This window comes from Entelurus aequoreus, linkage group LG24 (genome assembly GCF_033978785.1).
Source record: "Entelurus aequoreus isolate RoL-2023_Sb linkage group LG24, RoL_Eaeq_v1.1, whole genome shotgun sequence".
NCBI lineage: Eukaryota > Metazoa > Chordata > Actinopteri > Syngnathiformes > Syngnathidae > Entelurus > Entelurus aequoreus.
Window position 1 is genome coordinate 24,436,902 of NC_084754.1, and position 20,481 is coordinate 24,457,382.

At 39.8% G+C, this 20,481-nt stretch overlaps 2 protein-coding genes across 6 annotated transcripts in view; one reads left to right on the forward strand and one right to left on the reverse strand.

The window, feature by feature from the left end:
- The window catches only part of slc38a8a (solute carrier family 38 member 8a), a 43,905-nt gene extending 36,996 nt beyond the window's left edge, over positions 1-6,909 (forward strand). The window contains exon 11 of one of the 2 annotated variants that reach the window (XM_062035452.1): positions 6,609-6,909. Coding sequence is in view for 1 of the 2 variants with exons in the window: in XM_062035454.1 (XP_061891438.1) it covers positions 6,609-6,612 (4 nt within the window). In the remaining variant the exon portion in view is untranslated. The remainder of the gene's footprint in view (positions 1-6,608) is intronic. The other variant, XM_062035454.1, reaches the window with a different exon arrangement.
- A 3,891-nt stretch (positions 6,910-10,800) lies between these two features.
- LOC133641621 (N-terminal EF-hand calcium-binding protein 2-like) overlaps positions 10,801-20,481 on the reverse strand; it is a 172,744-nt gene continuing 163,063 nt past the window's right edge. For all 4 annotated transcript variants that reach the window (XM_062035480.1, XM_062035479.1, XM_062035482.1 and 1 more), the window contains one exon: positions 10,801-14,740. In XM_062035480.1, the coding sequence (XP_061891464.1) occupies positions 14,712-14,740 (29 nt within the window). In that variant the 3' untranslated portion in view covers positions 10,801-14,711. The remainder of the gene's footprint in view (positions 14,741-20,481) is intronic.

The window sequence follows — 20,481 nt, forward strand, 5'->3', positions numbered from 1 at the left end:
CACCTGAACGACTCTCAGACTCAGACAAATTCTCTGGTCGGATGAGCCAAAGATTGAACTCTTTGGCGTGAATGCAGGTGTCACGTTTGGAGGAAACCAGACACTACTCATCACCAGGCCAATAACATCCTTACAGTGAAGCATGGTGGTGGCAGCATCATGCTGTGGGGATGGTTTTCAGCTGCAGGAACTGGAAGACTAGTCAGGATAGAGGGAAAGATGTATGCATCAATGTACAGAGACAGTACATGGAACTTGAGAGGTGCTGCAAGGGGGAATAGGCAAAGAGGAATGGGAGAAACTGCCCAAAGATAGTTGTGACAAGCTTATGGCATCGTATTCAAAAAGACTTGCGGCTATAATTTATGCTAAGGGTGCATCAACAAAATATTGAGCAAAGGCGCATGTGATTTTTTCAGTTTTTTAGTTTTAATAGATTTGCGAAATAAATTAAACACATTGTCGTTATGAGGTATTTTCTGGAGAATTTTGAGGACAAAAAATAATTTATAGTATGGAATGGAAATGGAATGAGGCTGCTACATAACAAAATGTGGAAAAAGTGAGGCACTGAATACTTTCCGGATGCACTGTATATTTTCTATAAAGCGCTCTAAAAATCTTTTTAAAAAAGCCAACAACGCTCCGTTTACATGCTTTGCCCTGCATAATAACCAAGCTGTGCGACATTGTTGTTGTAAGAGCTCAGCTAACACAGCAGAACTATTTCTCTGGTGTAGTGACGCATTGCCTTGCTCACACTTCATTTGACCCCTGGAAAATTGTCACCTACTAGCTTGAGCTGCAAATAGCATTGGCAGTGACCCCCCATAAAATAAATAAGCTTGAGCTGCTTCTGCTGTATTACCTTTTGAATTTAGAAAAAAAAAATACTGCTCTGTTATAAATCATGTGTCTCACCTGAAACTTTACACGCTACCAATTTCACTTTAGACACTATATGGCTTTTACAAAAGAAGCATAAGACCATACAATAATGCAATCATGTATAGTAGAAAGTTGTGGCACCAAACTTAAAAAATTCACACACTACCAACTTGATACCACATGGCTGTCAACAAATGGATCGCAGCATAAGACGTTTGCAACATCGCTAGGAATAATTTTTTTTTAAATCTGAGGAGTGAAGGTAATTCTGAATTTAGCAGCTCTAGAAAGACAGAACATCAGTCGGCATCACAGTGAGAGCAGACATTTTATTGACTATTTTCTCATTTGAACGCTTAGATTGGTGTGCAGAAAAAAAGTTTGGTAACGCCTAAAATGAGCAAAATACTGTAAATATTGTGTGTTATCATTTATGTGCCTGTTACTACATTACATACATAAAGCATGTATATAAAATGCAGTGGTGCACCGTCAGGGCCAGCAAGGCCTTCTCTGCTGGACTAACATAACCAGAAATCATGATCATAATTAAAGATAAAAATGTTGTTTTATTTACTTTCCCTCAATATCTAAAAGTATTCATATTCTCTTCATGTCATATTATATTCGTTACAGTGCTGTTTTTAGTTTTAGTTTGTATCCAATCAGAATTCAGCTAGCTTATGTTGCCATGCTGTAGGAAATCTGGAAGGGGCCTTCAGATTCAGCAATGTAGGCGTCTGTGCACTGTAAGCGATCGGGGACATACAGTTGATAGACAGTTGCGCTAGCCAACCAGATCACGAGTTGTTGTCAGTAAGGCCTTCTAGATGGCCTCACGTTGAACGTGACATTTACGCGGCCTGTGATTGGATACTCATCAGGACCGTTAGCGGATGCATTTGAGAACACATAGAGTTGAGAGACAGTTGCGATAGCCAATCAGATCACAAGTTGTTGACAGTAGCCTCTCTAAGTAGCCTGATGTTAACGAGACTGTGATTGGATACTCACTTGTCATTCCAAAGTGAGTATCCATTCACAAGTTTTAATTTAGCAGGAAGCGGGAAGTGTTGCCAGACCGGGGTAGCAGAGAAGGAGAACAAAACGTTGAGGTGACAGATATATATTTGCAAGGCCTTTTTCAAGAAGGATGTTTAAAGAGAAACTACATCTTGTGAGACGATGTCAGCCAACCCCGGAAGCTAGCTCAGCTGTTCTGGCGATGAAATGCTCGCCTTTTCCACTCGAATAAGCCGATGACGAGGGGTACCGCTGGCTTATACGGCGTCGAATAGGTCCTACTAATTGTGAGTTCAAATATTTTATTTTTTACCGTTTTAATATGTTTTTTGTAACTTTAATTTTAACAGTACCACATAAGATATGTTTTAATTGCTGATGCGTTTTAATTTATTTTTAAATGCGCCAGAAAATAACTTGTTTTGCATACTGTTGTGATTCAATGCGCAGTAGGGCGTAAATGTGTTCCTGTATAGTATTTCTCCAGCAATGGTCATGTGGTGACATCAATTATGGAAATTTGAGAGGTAATCTCTGAAGTCGGACATCACTGAAGGCCTAGGTGGGAAACGCACGACCCGCCACTGATAAAACGGCTCTGGATGTTTTTGGATACTTTTTAGAATGTTTTATTGGCAGAATAGATAGTACACCTGCACTGATAGCTGCCTCTTACTTTTTAATATTTAGAATAGGGAAAAGATATGTGTTGTTGTCCCACATGAGGATTGTAAATGATGAGCAAAATTCCCCAAAAAATGCAGTTCCCTTGAATGTTGTTTATAGTTTGTTTTTATGGGTGAGATTCAATTCCAAAGAAATGGACATAAAACACATTGCAGGTATTTTAACTTTTACAGGTTCACTTGACACTGAATTCAAATGCCCACATGAATACAAACACAATAATCCCAGGTTATGTCTGTGTATTGGGGGTGAATCATCCAAAAAATATTTCAATTGGATTTTTTTTTACACACCTAATAATTAAAGGGGAACTGCACTTGTTGGGGAGAATTTTGCCCATCTTTAAAATAAATGCCAACAATGCTCCATTTTCCATGCCATGACATGCATATTATTAACAAAGCTAAAGCAACATTGCGTAGTCACACAACGCCTCGCTCACACTGGCGAATTGTCAGCTACTAGCTAACTTGAGCTGCTGATAACTTTGGTTGTGACCCACCATAAAATAAAGAAAAAGAAGAAGGATGTTGAACTGCTTTTATTGCCTTTTAGTTAGGAAAAGTTAATTTCTACCGTAGATTATAAATCATGCATCTCACCTGTATAGTAGAATGTTGTTGCACCAGAATAGATCGTATCCTTATCTGTATTGTTAGCTGCCTCTTACTTGCAGTTTTTCACTTTTTAAAATGCAGAGTGAATTTCCCCTTTAAACACAATTTATGTATACAGGAGGAGGAGACGGCACAGACAACAGGGGCGTAGTTAAAGCTCTATATTTAATTATTATATATGCACAATATATAATAATAATCAGGAATGAAGTGTGACTAAATCCAAGTGTGTGTGGTGTGCGAATGTGTGTGTGAATTAACTGTTGTGTGTTACCGGGAGTGTTGAGCGAGAGGCGGAAGTCCCGGAGGGGAAAGACAGGCTCGTAGATCCGTGAGCAGGCAGGAAGTCGGGGGCTATAGCGAGGCGTCGAAGGTCCGTGTTCAGGCGGGAGGTCGAGATCCAAGAGGCAGTCACGGAAGCAGAGGGAACGCGGGGAGACGAGACGCACTGCTCGTCACGCGGGAACGAAGGGGCAATGTACTCGAACAGAAGACTACGTTCTGACGCGGGATAGCAGGTTGTGCAGGCTTATGAAGGCAGGTCAGATGATCAGCTTCAGGTGTGCTGATTGCCAGTGATTGATTGCAGCTGTGCACCGGCGCAGCCTCTGCCGGAGTGGCGCGCACAGGCGCGCTCTTGGAGGCGCAATCAGCAGAGCGCACAGATGAGTGCGCATTGGAATGTGCCCTGGCTGTGACACAATTGTTTAATTGAACAGTGAATATTTTTACATATAATTAATGCTATTTACTACTTTGGTTGGTAAAATGGTGGTAATATACACAGAAAAATGCAAATATTTAAAGACAGCAAAGCAGTTTTAATTTTACAGCTTTATTGAATTTGCACCACTCTACACTATCTTAAATTTGGACAAATACTTGCATCCCGTCAATGTCTCTACTGGATCTGTTTTACAGAAACATACATTAAGAACGAAACAATCTCATACAATTTAATATTCATACTTGTATGCCACATTTCTCATCTGACATGTACAGTATATAATATATTTTAGTCTCTGCCTCCGTCATATAGGACTACTAGAAAAGGAAAGGAAAAGAATGCTAAGAAACGCACCAAACCCATGAAGGGTTAGCATGGCCTAATACTACAGCAAAGTCACTAGACATTCAGTTGACATGCACTCAGTTGAAGAATACAAAAGAACACAGTCACAGAGGGAATTAATTGTGGCCTTAATAGAGGGAACATTTGGCAATTTCCTGACTTTGGAACCTGGAATCATGTACTAGAACTTGAGGTAAACCCAGTGACTTTTCTCAAAGCACTAATTGGAGTTGGAGTTTCCGTACCGTATGTCACTGTCACTCAGTAAAGTCAGGAAACATTCAGCGTAAACTCTGTTTCAAAGTGTCGTCATTTAGTCGAAGGACAAAGCACAGGTTGCACGCAGGATAAATGATGGTTGAGAAAACGGTATTGGCATTCGGACACTTCATTAAGCATCCGCCCATGAAAATATCGGGCTGCATTGACTCAGGCACTCTAGTATTGTCGAATAGTACACAATGTTTGATGACATGTAAAGATTGATGCATTCCACATGCCTCCTGACACAGCAGCTTCTTAAATAACTTCCATTTGACACAATTTATTGGCACAAGGTATGGAAAATGTTAAAGTTGAACAGTTATTTATCACATTTCATTTCAGATTTGAGTACAGTGGAACCTTGATTTACGAACCAAAGACCAATTAAAAATATGCTTTAGTGTACGAACCTTTTCTCCATGTACGAACGTTTCATTCACCAATGTGGATGAAACGTAGCACAGCCATTTTGTACAGTGATTGCAAGCATTCTGATCAATCTCTGGTGCTCATTCCGGTGCTACTATACTACTTTGTGTGCCTTTTAGGTGTTTTTGCCTTTTTACAACATGTTTCTAGTTTTGCTAGCTCATTATATGAGTCCTAAGAAAGCAATGGACAAGCTATGTGTGGTTTGAAACATCAGTTGTAAACACTCATAGCCCTCATTTAAACTGCACACCAAAAAGATTATCCAACAAAGTAAAGTGCATTTAATGTTGTGTTATTCCTAATCATTGTAGCCACATGGCTGTCAAAGTAAAGAAGTTTTGTGATTTCAAACTGTGAGGGCACCACAGTGCTAGTGACAGTGTGTGTACGTGTCGGCAGTAAATAAGGACAGTTCAGGTAGTTGTTGTTTTGGCTTTGCTATTAAATAGAAAGTCGATCCATCGCCCCTTTGCTATGTTTGTTTGATATACAGTAGTGTGTACAAACTTTTACTAAAATATGGACTCTGGTTGAGGGTGCAACCATTATTCATGTTTACATTGTTTCTTATGGAGAAATTTGTTTCAGTATACAAAGGTTTCGATTTCTAAAGTCGTTTCAAGAACAAATTAAGTTCGTAAACGGAGGTTCCACTTCATTACATGCTGTAATTCTCATCCTTGTTTGCAAGCCTGATGAAACAAATGTTTGCATTCTGTTTATCAGCGCTGCAACCTTTAATAAGAAGCTGGTGTTCAAACCCTGCAGGTTATATGCTAAGGGGAGTTGAGAATAGAGTAAACTCAGGAGAACATGGTACAGTATTTTATAGTACATGAGGCCCTTTTCCACCACTGTTACAGGAACTTTCCCATTCACCCGGGTAAATAAAATTCCCCTGTGTTTCCAACAAAAACTACCCGGGTAGATTTAGTTCTTCAGTTTCTGCCAGCTAGTTGGGACTTTTGGAAGGTTCCTGGAACCTTATCGGGGGCGGGCTGTGCTGTCAAACGCTGATTTGTTGAACACAGTTGGGGCTGTTCCTAAAACGTCTTTCGAACACAACTACCACCATTACAGAATGCTAGACGACTTGTTTATTTCTTATTGTTTATGTATTTCTATTACAACAAACTTGACAACGGCGAGAAAGAAGAACGAAAGGAACTTTCGACTTGCAGGAACTTTTGTGGGGCATCTGTGTGCTAAAGACCGCTGATCAGGGAACTATCTTGCAGTCTTTTAACCATTTGCAGTTTATTGTTGTTCATTATTTTTACAAACTTCATTTCGATGCGCGAAGCTACGAGAAGTGGATGGACTCTTAAACGTATTTACGGAGCAATATGAAACCAAACTCGAAGCGGCAACATCAGCTGCTTACTACTCTGAGACTTCGTTGGACAAATGTGGAAAAAAGGAGTCAGTACACGAGTGGAAGGAAGATAAATAACATAAAATATTAACTATTTACTTTATTACGTGTTGTAAAAGTAGTCCGTTATTAGCCTCAACCCGCGTGAACAGAATGCTAATGCTAACAAGCTAACGCTAAAGCTGATGTGTTTGTGTTGTCGATGTGAGATAAACTCTGACATTTATTTTTTATTCATTGTTATTTACAGTTGAAATGGACCAAAAGGAATCACCTCATGAATTCATCATTTACCGAGACGACGACTTTCTGACTGTTGGACATTGCAGACAAGAGCCTGACTATTTTTAGGACAATTCGGTACACTTCATATCTTTTTGTATGTTATCGCTTTGTATTTCATTTACTTACTTTTTAGTAAAACAACTTTGACCTAATATTGTCCGTTTATTTACATGGTATCAGCTTGATTGTATAAACTACCCTGAACTGTGAAATGCGATGGAAACACAAACCACACACTTCTCCAGGAACTAGATGTTCCAGGAGCCTAATGTTCCTGAACTTTTGGTGGAAAAGGGCCTATGGCTAATAAAGGTTATTTGAACAAAGTCTTGCTTGATAGTGAGAGTAGGTTCTTGTCTCCAACCACTTAATACCTTTTTTATCACTGGCACACTGTGTAAGGTGCAGATAAAGCAACATGTGTCTATTATGGTCAGTTTGTGTGTGCAGGAACACACAACTCAAACTCCATCCAGCGGCCGTCATACACAAATGAAGGGTTGATTTAACAGTGAGATGGTTGGCAAGGTGGTAGCGTTGTAAGAAAAACACACAGTATATAACTATATGTAACCGATAATGGTGGACAAACAGTCATCATACTACAGGACTCTGTAATACATCACAATATTCACTCATTTAAAATTGTGCTTTTTGACAAAGTCTGAGGACGTAGACATGCTAGACCATTTGTACCGCGCTTGGACTTTGGTGCGATTCCTAGACCCTGCTGGTCTGTACTCTAAGCATACGTGCTTCAGCCCGTTTGCTTTGCCCATTACTTCTTGTCTGCTGTATCACTGTAATTTCCCTGACTTTGTGGATTATTTCCAGTCCTCTTTCAAATTGTTCTGTTTATTTATTTTTTTAGCCTGGAGGCGACTGTCATTAATTACTTGCGAGTAATGAAATGACACATTTTTATACGCACACAAATGTACTCTTGACTTCTGTTATGAACTGTGTTAGGTATCATCAAGCGATAGCTTTACAGTCATTTTATGACTCGGACTAAGTATGTGTGTGCGCCCAGGCATACCTGGGCCGTGGATCAGTGCGCTCATGTCAGCCGAACGTGCCCTGCTTAGGTGTGACGCGCAGTACAAATGGCCTAGTGTAAGTATATCCTGAATGTTTACTATAAAAAGTAACGATAGTCATAATAATATCATGGTGGTCCTGATGTGGTGGTAGGGAGAGTTATACTTCTTAAGACCATTTGACTTATATGAAAACTTATCCGGGGATGATGGTGGAGGTTATATATCAGGTACACCGAAGTGCAGCAAACGATCAGGCACTAAACACTGCTCATCGTGATCATTTTTTTTGCAATATTCTGCAAGGTTTTCCATTTTGAAATGTGTATGTATATACATATATATATATATATATATATATATACACACACACACACACATATACACGTTAGCCTCTGTTTTTTCCTGACCTATCTCATCCCTACAAGCCTGTTTCGCAGGTTTCTCCTCCCCCGAAGAGCAGAGAAACCTGTGAAACAGGCTTGTAGGGATGAAATAGCCTCTATGTGTTTTTTCCTGACCTAACGTATATTCCGCTCTACCCCAGTATTGAGCACTGTGTAACGGATAAACCACAGAAACCTCAACTATCTATACCTGTGTGTGTGTGTATATATATATATATACTGTATATATATATATATATATATATATTTATTTCCTCAAAAAGTGGCAGAAGACGTTTTTTTTTAGTCAACTCCAGAAAATTTCAGGTGTTTTTAGTGGATCCGCGCACATTCCCAATTCACTTCTGATTCTGATTTTTTTAATTAAGATAAAAAATGCAGCAAACCCATCTCAGTCTCTCAAGGTTTATAATAAACAGTATGTAGTTTATGTGATCATATCTTTATGCTTCACAATTAATGTTATTTTGCTCAGCACTGAGATGTCCTACTTTGTTCGGCGGTCCTTAAGAGCACCAAAGCTGAGGCAAAGCAAAAGTGAAACTTGCATGTAACGCTGTCCAATGCTGCCAGAGCTTAACACATCTGTTTGTCGATCATTTATTGGTGGTTGTGACAATTAGACTTATTAGGCTACTAGTGTGTGAGACTTTTTTTAAGGCTTAACGCTGGATTGTGTTGCAAGTTAATAATGTCAGTAGGATTGTGTATGTTAAAAATAGACATTTCTATGGACGGTTCAATCTCAGATTTTCACCATACGCTGGTGGGTGTGAAACTGAACCCCTGCTGCTCGTGAAGGGGGTGGGGGGGTTCAGGTAAATCTGCCTCACCAGCCGGGATTGTTGCTGCCAATTCAAATCTCAGTGGCCTAGTGGTTAGAGTGTCCGCCCTGAGATCGGTAGGTTGGAGTTCAAATCCCAGCCGAGTCATACCGAAGACTATAAAAATGGGACCCATAACCTCCCTGCTTGGCACTCAGCAACAAAGGGTTGGAGTTGGGGGTTAAATCACCAAAATGATTCCCGGGCGCGGCGCCGCTGCTGCCCACTGCTCCCCAAGGGGATGGGACAAATGCAGAGGACAAATTTCGCCACATCTAGTGTGTGTGTGACAATCATTGGTACTTTAATCTTTAATCTTAATCTTTAAAATGGGAATGTGTAACTGCCCTACATTTACCGTCTCTATCTACTTGTCCTCCCTATTTGCTGTCCTATTAATAATGTAGTGCAGTGGAACGACAACTTATTCCTCACATATATTTGCAACCTGCGTAGGGATGTCCCGATCCAGGTTTTTGCACTTCCGATCCGATACCGATACCGGCCGATACTGGCCTTATCCGAGCATGTATTAAAGTTTAAAGTTATTTAGCCTACTTAGTTGTCAGATTCATGTTGAAAAGGGTTTTAGTACTCTTGATAACAACTAGCCAGCTGAATTAGGTGAGTTAGAATAATACACAATGGAGATATTGCCATGCGGAGTTTCAAGCACGCTTCATTTTCTAGCAGGGGACTTTTCAAATGATGCTACATATTAGCAGTAATGCTACTTTTTATAGCAACGCTTTTGCCCCACACTTGACAAATTACGGTTGTCTGTTCGACATATTCCCACTTGAAGCCAAACCACCGCCAGACGATGGACCCCCTGCTGTTTTTTGGGGGAATTGATTAATTCTTCCTTCATTATTACCGCTCACACGGCTGCGCTAGCATCACAGCTAACTTTAGCCATGCTGCTACCTCTCTGCTGCGCGAGGGCGTATACGTATGTGACGTACGACGTGACAGTATGTGACGTATGTAGAAGGTGCGCTTGTCTGTCTGTGAGAAGGAGACACAGGAAAGAGCGAGGAGAGCCTGTAGTCTAATGCCAGCAGCTAAAAGCAACTGCGTGAGAACGTATACTCGAATATCACGATATAGTCATTTTCTATATCGCACAGAGACAGCTGACATTTTTACCGGTAACTTTTAATTCACATGGCGCTGTCACGCCAATTTTCTTCCCATCACAAAAACCTTCCTAACCCCCATTTACTTCCGGGGTCATTTCCGCTTACGTCAGTTCCTCTTACGTCATTGACAGCGATCGATAGCACTTCGTTTGACTCTTTTTTATAATACAGCGTTAACAAAACGTCTGAATTATCAACAATAAAGTTGATTTAAAGTACAGACATTTAACATTATATATCAATTAATGTTACTGAAATGTTTCAACAATAATGTTGATTTAAAGTACAGACATTTAACAGTATTATATAATTAATATTAGTGAAATGGTTTCAACAATAATGTTGATTTAAAGTAGTACAGACATTTAACAGTATTATATATTAATTAATATTTTTTGCACGTTACCACGAAGACAGAAGTTCGCAGCAGCGGCCCTAACACTCCGCTTGAAATGTTGCGAAGCCTGCTGGTGTTTGACATAAGTCCCCTGGGACAGATAAAGACGAATATCATCCAGTGACACCACCATTTTCAGGAGATTTGGATTCATCGATCGCTGGCAATGACGTAAGAGGAAATGACGTAAGTAAGAGGAACTGACGTAAGCGGAAATGACCCCGGAAGTAAATGGGGGTTAGGAAGGTTTTTGCGATGGGAAGAAAATTGGCGTGACAGCCGTCTTAACAGTTAGGACACAGACCTGTGGATGTGTTGAAGGTGTGCTGGAAAATGCGGAACGGAAATTAGGGAGCAGCAGAAAAATGGAATGTATTATTTAAATCGGTGCGTTTGAAAACACGGACCAGACTTTTTTAAAAACTGGATCTGGATCGGTATTTTCCCATGCCTTGCCGATACGCATTTTTTGGCAAATATCGGATCGGGACATTTCTAAACCTGCGTGAACAGCACGGCCAAAATAATGCACAAAAAACAAGCTACGGTTTATCACTTCAAAGTAGTAAGCCATTCTTGAGTTATGTTTGAGGCATTTTAATAAGGTTTAAAATATGATAATGGTGAAAAAGGTGACATATGATAAAGATGTGTCCTTTGTTTCATCAATAAAACCCCAATGAACAAAAATAAAAGCCGACAGAGAGAGCCATTTGAAGCCATATGTCAGCTTCACACTCGTGGTGGGAAACTGACTAGGTGGAGGATATTAGGGGTGTCCAAATATAACTTTTTTACTTCTGATATGATACTGATATTGGAACCTTTAGTACTGGTCTATACCGATATTAATCCTATAAGATACTGTAACAGCATTTTATATAGCACATTAATTTTTTCTAGTGTGCAATGTTAAAGACTTGAGCAAGTGAAGTCACTCCAAGAACAAAAAACACTAACCTTATGAGAGATTTGTGCCCTGGAAGTGGAGTGATAGTTTGTTTTTTGACAACACCCAGTGGTCACAATAATTCATACAATTAAGGTCATCAGAGGAAGTTTGATGATGCGGACACATTTGTTACTGGATACTTTTGTGCTTAGCGGCTGTGTAGTTGCTAGCTCCTAGTAGCCTGTCGCCCACCATGTTTACCTTTTGTGAATGACTTCACTAAAATACATGAAAAGACCAACTTTGCGTGTTGACTGGAGGACATTTAGATGTTAACTAGCTGTTTCGGTGCAGGACTGCTTGTATCAGAGATTTTACATGTAAGCCGATACTTGTCTTTTTTGCTGATATCGGATCCAGACACACCTAGAGGGTACCGTACCAAAAAGTACCGCTTGGTAGAAGTGCGGCTATGGTACGTTCAGCTTCTCCACAGGGGAAAACGGAGTCATCCATTTGTGGAGAGGTGTTTATTTGTTAGGTGTACCGAATATATAACCAAGACCACCATTTGAGGAAATACCCTTTTTGCCGGACTGCTCCAGCGTGTGGAATCATGAAGTCAAACGTGTGAGTGAATGTTTCAGTGGGAATTAGTTAGACATATTTTTTTTTTTGCTTACTAGGAACACATTTTTTGGGAACAACATTAAAAGAAAAAGTACCCTGGCGATTGTTAAGGCTTATATATTCAATGTCATTGACTTGTGCGTCTTTCCGGAGTTTCTGATGCTATGCAGCGCAGGTTTCATGAGAGGCTACAGCACTTATCAATATCACGCCACTGATAGAGAAACCACTGACAAGATTTACATCATAACACCATTTCCATATGTACAATCTCTACACGCTAAAATAAGCAACCCAGCATCATTTTAGACAAGTATGACACAAAAATCTTTATATTCTTAATCTCTTCTCGCTAGGTTTCAAGGTAAAAGCCGCCTGCAAAAATCTACCCATCTCACAATTGAAATACTGAAGCCAACCAATTCAAATAAATGTTTGTAAACTAGACATGTTTATGAATTCTGGAGTCTTGCTTTGTATCTGGTGCTGGGTTATGTCATGGAGGCTTCACACACATCTTAATTTCTTTCATTTTCCAAAGCAGTCATCATCAAAACGGTCCTTGAATACCATATCCAATCAATCAATCAATGTTTATTATTTAGTATATGACAGTAATATTACCATCCTATGGTTAGAAGTGTGTGAAGTTGTGTCAGCCATTGTTGTTGCTAGTCTAAAAAACACCCAATGTTTTGTTTGAGTGTTTTATTTCCCCGCTTTGTCAAGTGGGCCTCGTCAACCAACTTTTAGAAAGAAAAATGTAGTATTCACCAATGCATGTCTCTTTACAAATACTGTGTGAGTAAACATTATGGTTTATTGCATTCAGTAGATTTGTAACTTGACCAAAATAACATGTTTAAAGAGTTGCACATGCTGGGAGCTGTTATTGTTATAAAAGCTAGTGTAACTGCACCCTACTCTTTACCACTTATCCTCAGAGTCAAAGGGACTGAAATCCATCCCAGAGGACTTGTGTGAGAGTGGAAGGAATGGCAAAGATGTGCATTATTTAGTAGTAGTAGTAGTAGTAATAGTGCACACAGAACTACACTACCAATTAAAAACAACAGCGGCTGCCCTGTGTCAATGCTATAGGTGGTGCTAATGGTGCCTGGTAGCCTTCTTACAGCTTTCACAGCATAAGTGATAATAATACTATAATTATAAGCCGCTACTTCTTTTCCAAGCTTTGAACCCTGCAGTTTATACAAAGGTACAACTACTCCATGAATTGTTCTTTGCTAACGGCTAAATTATGGAATGGATCAAGCAAAGAAACAAAGTACGACAATGTCCCGCCTTAAGACTGTTCAAACTCAAAGTGTTTGCAAAGTACAAGGAATAACAATTCTTAATAAACATTGTGAACCTTATTAAAAAGGAGAACATCTTATTCATCTCATGAAGGATAAATAAAGACATCAATGACGTTTCTGTTTTGTTTGAGCAGCCGTTTTACTGCCGTGTAAAAGGCAGCGTTTTCTAACAATTAAAGTATGTAAATAAACATTTACAAAATCTTTCTATGTAAACATTTCATTTCCCAATGCACTGGTATATATCTGCGGCTTATGGTCCGGTCCGGCAAATATATGAACAAATAATTTTTCCTGTGAAATTTAGTGTGCGGCTTACAGTCTGGAAAATACGCTAATTTGTTAAAAACAAAGGCTATTTGCTCATGCTGGATTGGTTCATCATTGGTGAATACAGCAAATTGTGGGTTTCTATGTTAATTTGGATCAGCTGGCAGAATTTTCTCAAGACTTAAGACACTGTAGGTGGCCCAGTGTTTGGTCATTATTTATTATTTAATACCATGAGCGAAATAAAATGAAAGATCACATAATTTTCCCTTTCAATATTATTGTAAATATTATAGAAACATCATGTGTTATCATTAGGTACAAAGCTACAGTTCTAACACTGCCTCACATGTTAGCGCGTCATCAAATGATAGAATTTTCACACATTTTTTTTGTTTTCTACTGCTGATTTTGATTAGGGTCACCAGTGAGCAGGAGCCTGTGCCAGCCGACTTAGGCGAGAGGTGTGGGACACTCTGGACTCTTTAGACAAACCAGCATTCACATTCACACCTACAGACAATTTAGAGTCGTCAATTAAGCTAACATGCATGTTTTGGACCGTGGGAAAAAAGTGAGAACATACAAACTGTATATAGAGAGGTCTGAGCTGAAATTCTATGGGGAATAAATGTTGTTTAGTTTATGTGAGGAAAATGGATGATAGGCTGTGTGGTCGGCTACAAAACGACAACAAAAATTGCAAACCATTTCCATGTGCAAGGCCAAATGTGAAATGAACAGATTCTATAGAGTCAAAGCTACATGGATGAGCTTTCTGTGATCGATTAAAAACAATGCTGTATTGCCAAACAGACCTTCCAAAGTAGCCCAGGTACCTGCTACATGAAAAGCTCAATAGATGTCCATGCTACATGACAAACGCCAACTGGCTAGAACACAACTCATAATAATAAATATAAATACTGACCAGCAAACTACGATGGTTGGATGCAAATGTACTTCTGTTCACATTGTCAAATGCACTTTGTTCAGTAGTCACTGCCGCAGACACCTTTCATTTGCACCGTGTAAACATGTATTTTAAGACCTTTCGAGGGACGTGGTAGAGGGAGAAATGCAAAGGAAAGGTAGAAGGAGTGGCGTCCAAGAGTCTCGGTGTCTTGTTGGCTGTGGTTCATGCTCAGGCCCGGTTCACGCTGCACCAGGCGGCTGCGGAGAGACAAGACAAAGAGGTTAGACAGACAGAAAGTGAGGAGTGAAAGAAATATTGGCTTGATGGAATGTCATTTAGCCACAGCTTCACCATCAAGTACAGTGAAGTGTGTTACAAAAAAAACAAAACACAAATAGTCTGACCTTATGACTGTCGAGCCACCGAGCGCCACGTTACATTACCTGGGTTGCGCGTGACGCCACTTTGGCACTTGGCAAACACTCCAGCAGTACTGAGAGTGTACATCGTCAATCTCCCTCTTGCTAATATTGCAATTTTCAATGCCAACAAAGATTTTGGCTCAAAAAACACTCCACTGCAAATAAGTAAGTAAAGCTTCACATTTTCAAAAATGCGCAAGCTCGACAACAAAATACATTAGCTTTTCTATTAACATGCTACTGATTAGCACTCACGATGTTGCATGGCAATTTCAACACCGCCAAGTTTGCTTATGAAAACTACAGCTAAGATGCATTTTACAATCTAATAGCTGGTTCATAATAAGTACAATATATGTAGTCTTAAGACTTTTTAGGGCACAACGAACGACTAGATACAGCAACAACTTAACTGACTAGCCAACACACCATTAGCTATTCACTACTGCCATCTAATGTCTTGGACTTATAACTGTAATTGAGACTCAGAAATGTGATAACAAAACAAGATACAACAACTGCGCAGCAGTTATCATAATCAGCAAATTTTTAAATGTTAAAATAAAAAATAATTTTATTATCACAAACAATATTTATTAACGCAGACAAAAGTACCGGAAATGTCTACCAATGATTCCCAGGTACCCATCCCTAGTCCTGACCCCTGCAAGCACATCTTCTTCAGACAGTGGCATGCAGTATTTACGAACCCCTCCTTGTACCAACTTTTTGAATTTACGAACCACAGACCGGATAAAAAATATGCTTTTATGCACGAACCTTGTCTCTGTGTATGAACGTACGAGACATTTTGTGCCCGGCAGCACATCCGTTATGGGCGGGCTGATGGATCTTTGGTGCTCATTCAGTCAACCCAGCAGTGCTGTTATTAGCTACGGTGCTACTTTGTACTTAGTTTTTTTTTTTTTTTTTAACCTTTTCACAACATGTTTCTATTTTTGTTAGCTCAATATGAGTCCAAAGAAAACAATAGACGAGCGGTGTGTGGTTTGAAACTTTCAGGAAGTATCCACAGCGTTGTCAACACTTCCTCCTCTCTCCCCCTCCCTTTGGCTGCACGCAAATAAAAATCAACCAACAAGGTAAAGCAGATTTTATTTCTTATTCCTGTTCATTGTAGCTACCTGGCTGGTAAAAGTAAAGGAGTTTTGTGATTTTAAACTGAGTGCACCACAGGGCTAGTGGCAGTGTGTCTGTTGGCAGGGCAGCATTTTAAAGGCCTACTGAAACCCACTACTACCGACCACGCAGTCTGATAGTTTATATATCAATGATGAAATCTTAACATTGCAACACATGCCAATACGGCCGGGTTAGATTAGTAAAGTGCAATTTTAAATTTCCCGCAAAATATTCTGCTGACAACGTCTCGGTATGATGACGTTTGCACGTGATGTCACGGATTGTGCGGACATATTGGGACAGCATTGTGGCCAGCTATTAAGTCGTCTGTTTTCATCGCAAAATTCCACAGTATTCTCGACATCTGTGTTGGTGAATCTTTTGCAATTTGTTTAATGAACAATGAAGACAGCAAAGAAGAAAGCTGTAGGTGGGATCGGTGTATTAGCGGCTGGCTGCAGCAACACAACCAGCTCCCGCCGTCAGTGTGTGAATGTGTGTGTAAATGGGTGAATGTGGAAATAGTGTCAAAGAGCTTTGAGTACCTTGAAGGTAGAAAAGCGCTATGCAAGTATAACCCATTTATCATTTAATTTGGAGAATGGGGGTTGACCTTTGATTGACCCATAAAAGAATGTTTAATAACTGGGAAACAAAAACTGCACAAACTACCAGTTCAACTGCACAAGTGAATTAGATTATTTCAACAGAGTGTGCGAGGGGTGGGGGGCCAATTTTACACAGGTGTAAAACCCTTTACAGGATGTTCAATCGAAAGTTTCGAGACCCACTTTTCAGCAACCTTAGATAAAATAGGGAGGATGCTAATTGGTCTGTAATTAGATGCTGATATCTTGTTACCAGAATTAACAATGGATGTCACTGTAGCTACCGTCCTTTGAAGCCAGTAATTGGTTTACTCACATGGTTATTGGTTTTATCAGTGCCTCAGAATGTTTTAAAAGGTCTGTGTATAAGTTCTACATATCCTTGGCCTTCGAGCATTTCAATGCAGAAATAATCTTCTTAATTTCTCCCTCAGTCATCTGTTTTAGTTCAGACAGGCTGGGTCACCATGCTAGGGTTGGGTGAAACATTAGGAGGGGAAACAGTTTGGTTATTTCTAGTACACCGTCTAAACATATTTAATAAATGTATTTGCTAATATCATTGCCTCCTATGTTTTTACCTTTAGTTCTATAGCAGCACATTCTTGTTTATTGTGTTTGTTATTAACTTATTGAGTGAAGTAAAGTGAATTATATTTATATAGCGCTTTTCTCTAGAGACTCAGAGCGCTTTACATAGTGAAACCCATTATCTACATCTTTAATTTAAACCAGTGTGGCTGGCACTGAGAGCTGGTGTCCTTGGGCAAGACACTTTACCACTTTATCGAACCTCAAACCCTCAAGTTGCTGGCACGGCCGCTCTACCAACTCAGCCATGCAGCCCCTATTTCAAACTTGCTAAACCTCCCGCCATTTCCTATGGCTCCCCTTCAATAATACTGATAATGTTAGCTTTGACCCTTCTCAACAGCTGTGTAAAAACCTTGTTACGTGCATTGGTGCATTTCAACAGCCAGTCCAGACTTCAAACTTAGTCTTCATTGCTGTTTTGTAGTAAGTGTCTAACTACGTTCTTTTTCTGCAATTTGGGAGATGTGTTTCTGAGATTTGATTTAACTAAGGACAACCCTACAATTGTCCTCTATTTTGTTGGAGGATAGGGTGGTATTCCAGTCAGTCCTTTTTATTTCATCTCCAAATTGCTGCTGCATGCTTTTAAGGACTAAATCACTAAGAAACAGGGTTGTTTTGTAGCCGTTCAGAAGATGTTTTTTCTTTAATTTGCTGGAGAACAAAATGAGGTTGTGATCTGAAAGACCATTCAGTCAGTAAGTCATAGATTGTATTAATTATATCCATATTTTTAGTAATTATGAGATATAGCCTCGCTTGTGAGGTGTGGTTGGTTTTTCGATTATCCATCCGTCCATCCATAGTGATTTGTTAAAGATTCTTTCTGCTTTTTTAATCTTTGCAATTTATGTTGAAATCGCCAACATTTAGTCCGGAAATTACAGTGTTTGACTTGTTCTACGTGAAAACTTTTGATGGAATACCAGCAGCTTCACTAATTACAACATCAGCTCCTCGCCTATACTCTACCAGAGGACTTGCCAAAAAGAGCCAACAGACACAACCTGATAGAATTTCTGGGTTCTAACATCTTCCCATTGACGCTTGTGCTTCAGCATTTGCGACCCCACATATACATGGATTTCTTTTCTTGGCTTTAAAAGGCCAATACTTTGTTTTTTGTATGATTATTTTAATCCAAAAAGTGGTTTAATGGCGCTATCTGCTCGAGGAAAAAATAGCTTTGGAGCTACGAATCCAGCAGAGGCTGCTGTCTCACAGGTCAAACCACTCAACAAGTTCCAGCATGAAGAAGCTTTGACAAGATGTGATAGTTGTGTAACTGAATGTTTTTTTTAAATACTATAGAATATATACAGTGAAAACCGTATCCCTGTAATTGTTTCTTAATATGTAAAACTGTGTTTGATCACTTTTAGGATATCAAAAATAAGCAGGCCGATATTATCGGCCGATAAATGCTTTAAAATGTAATACCGGAAATTATCAGTATCGGTTTCAAAAAGTAAAATTAATGACTTTTTAAAACGCCGCTGTACGGAGCAGTACATATCCGGTAAAACACGGACGTAGGGGGAAGTACAGAGCAGATGCGCCTCCCAGTCAGCACCCCCTCCCCTCTCCCCTCTCTCACACACAACACAGGAGTTGACGACTGCAGCATGAGAGGGTTACTGGTGATGCTTGATGACCTCATCAAACCGCCGCGAGCGCAGCACAACAACAACAAGAGTGTGTTGTTGCCGGTGCTGTAGCCGTGGCTAATAAGCTCGCTCGCTCTGTGACTGACTAACGACACCATGTCTATGGTTTGGTATTATTTTAAAGTGTGTCTGACAGATAAAAAACTGGCGATTTGCAATGACTGCAAGAAGTTGTTTATGCGAGGAGGAACCAAGACGTCTTCCTTTAATACGAGCAATTTGATCTCCCACCTCTTCAAGAATCATAAGGAGATACACGATGAATACAAGCGGAAGATGGATGAAAAGCAAACACCGAAAAAAAGTAGTACCACACAGTTGTCGCTTAAAGACTCCGCCGAGGGTGGAGTCTGGTATCGCTAGTCTGCCCTGCATGGCGCACACTTTGCAGCTTGCAGTGAACACAGGTGCCCTGTCTCAACGCAGCATTCAGAAGCTCTGACTGACTGGTAGGCCACTTCAAGCACTCACCACTAGCTTGCAGCACATGTGTGTTACTCATACAAATATGTCAGAGCAGGGCAGATTGAGCCCAGTTTATAATTTCCTGTTATACAGTATGCCAGGCAGTCTTGCACTAAATGAGGTATGTTATTGTTTACTTTACTCTGGTATACTCTGGACTGAAGCTGTGTGCCTTCGTTGTTTTTGTAGCTGTTGTTTTGAGGCATGCTTAAAAAATAATAATAATAATGCACTTTGTGAAAGTCAAAGTGCAGTATTTCCCATAGTTGTAGTGGGTATGAGGATTATCTCAGGGAGAGCATGTCCCAAATTCCAAGCTGCTGTTTTGAGGCATGTTAAAAAAAAGCACTTTGTGAGTTCAATAATAAATATGGCAGTGCCATGTTGGCACTTTTTTCCATAACTTGAGTTGAAGTTGTTCTCTTATTTTGGAAAACCTTGTTACATTGTTTAATGCATCCAGCAGGGCATCACAACAAAATTAGGCATAATAATGTGTTAATTCCACAACTGTATATATCGGTATCGGTTGATATCGGAATCGGTAATTACAAGTTGGACAATATCGGAATATCGGATATCGGCAAAAAAGACATTATCGGACAGCTCTACTTCTTATGGGTTTCCCCATTATTAACATTTTTATTCTATTGTGGGTGTCTTAACAAAAACAAGGATCTACTACACATCCCCACTGCCCTTTGACAAATATGTGACTTTGTGTCCATGTTGTGACACATTCAAGTGGGGAAACAGCAATAAAAGAACCAGAAAGATGCCAGTAGCACTTGTCGATCATGATCGATTACGTTATTAACCAAGTCGGGAAAATATGACAAATATTTCACAATAAAATGAGTACTCGTGAAAAAAATATGTTGCTTCACATAGTTAAAGGCCTACTGAAACCCACTACTACCGACCACGCAGTCTGATAGTTTATATATCAATGATGAAATCTTAACATTGCAACACATGCCAATACGGCCGGGTTAACTTATAAAGTGCAATTCTAAATTTCCCGCAAAACTGCCGGTTGAAAACGTCTATGTATGATGACGTATGCGCGTGACGTCAATCGTTGAAACGGAAGTATTGG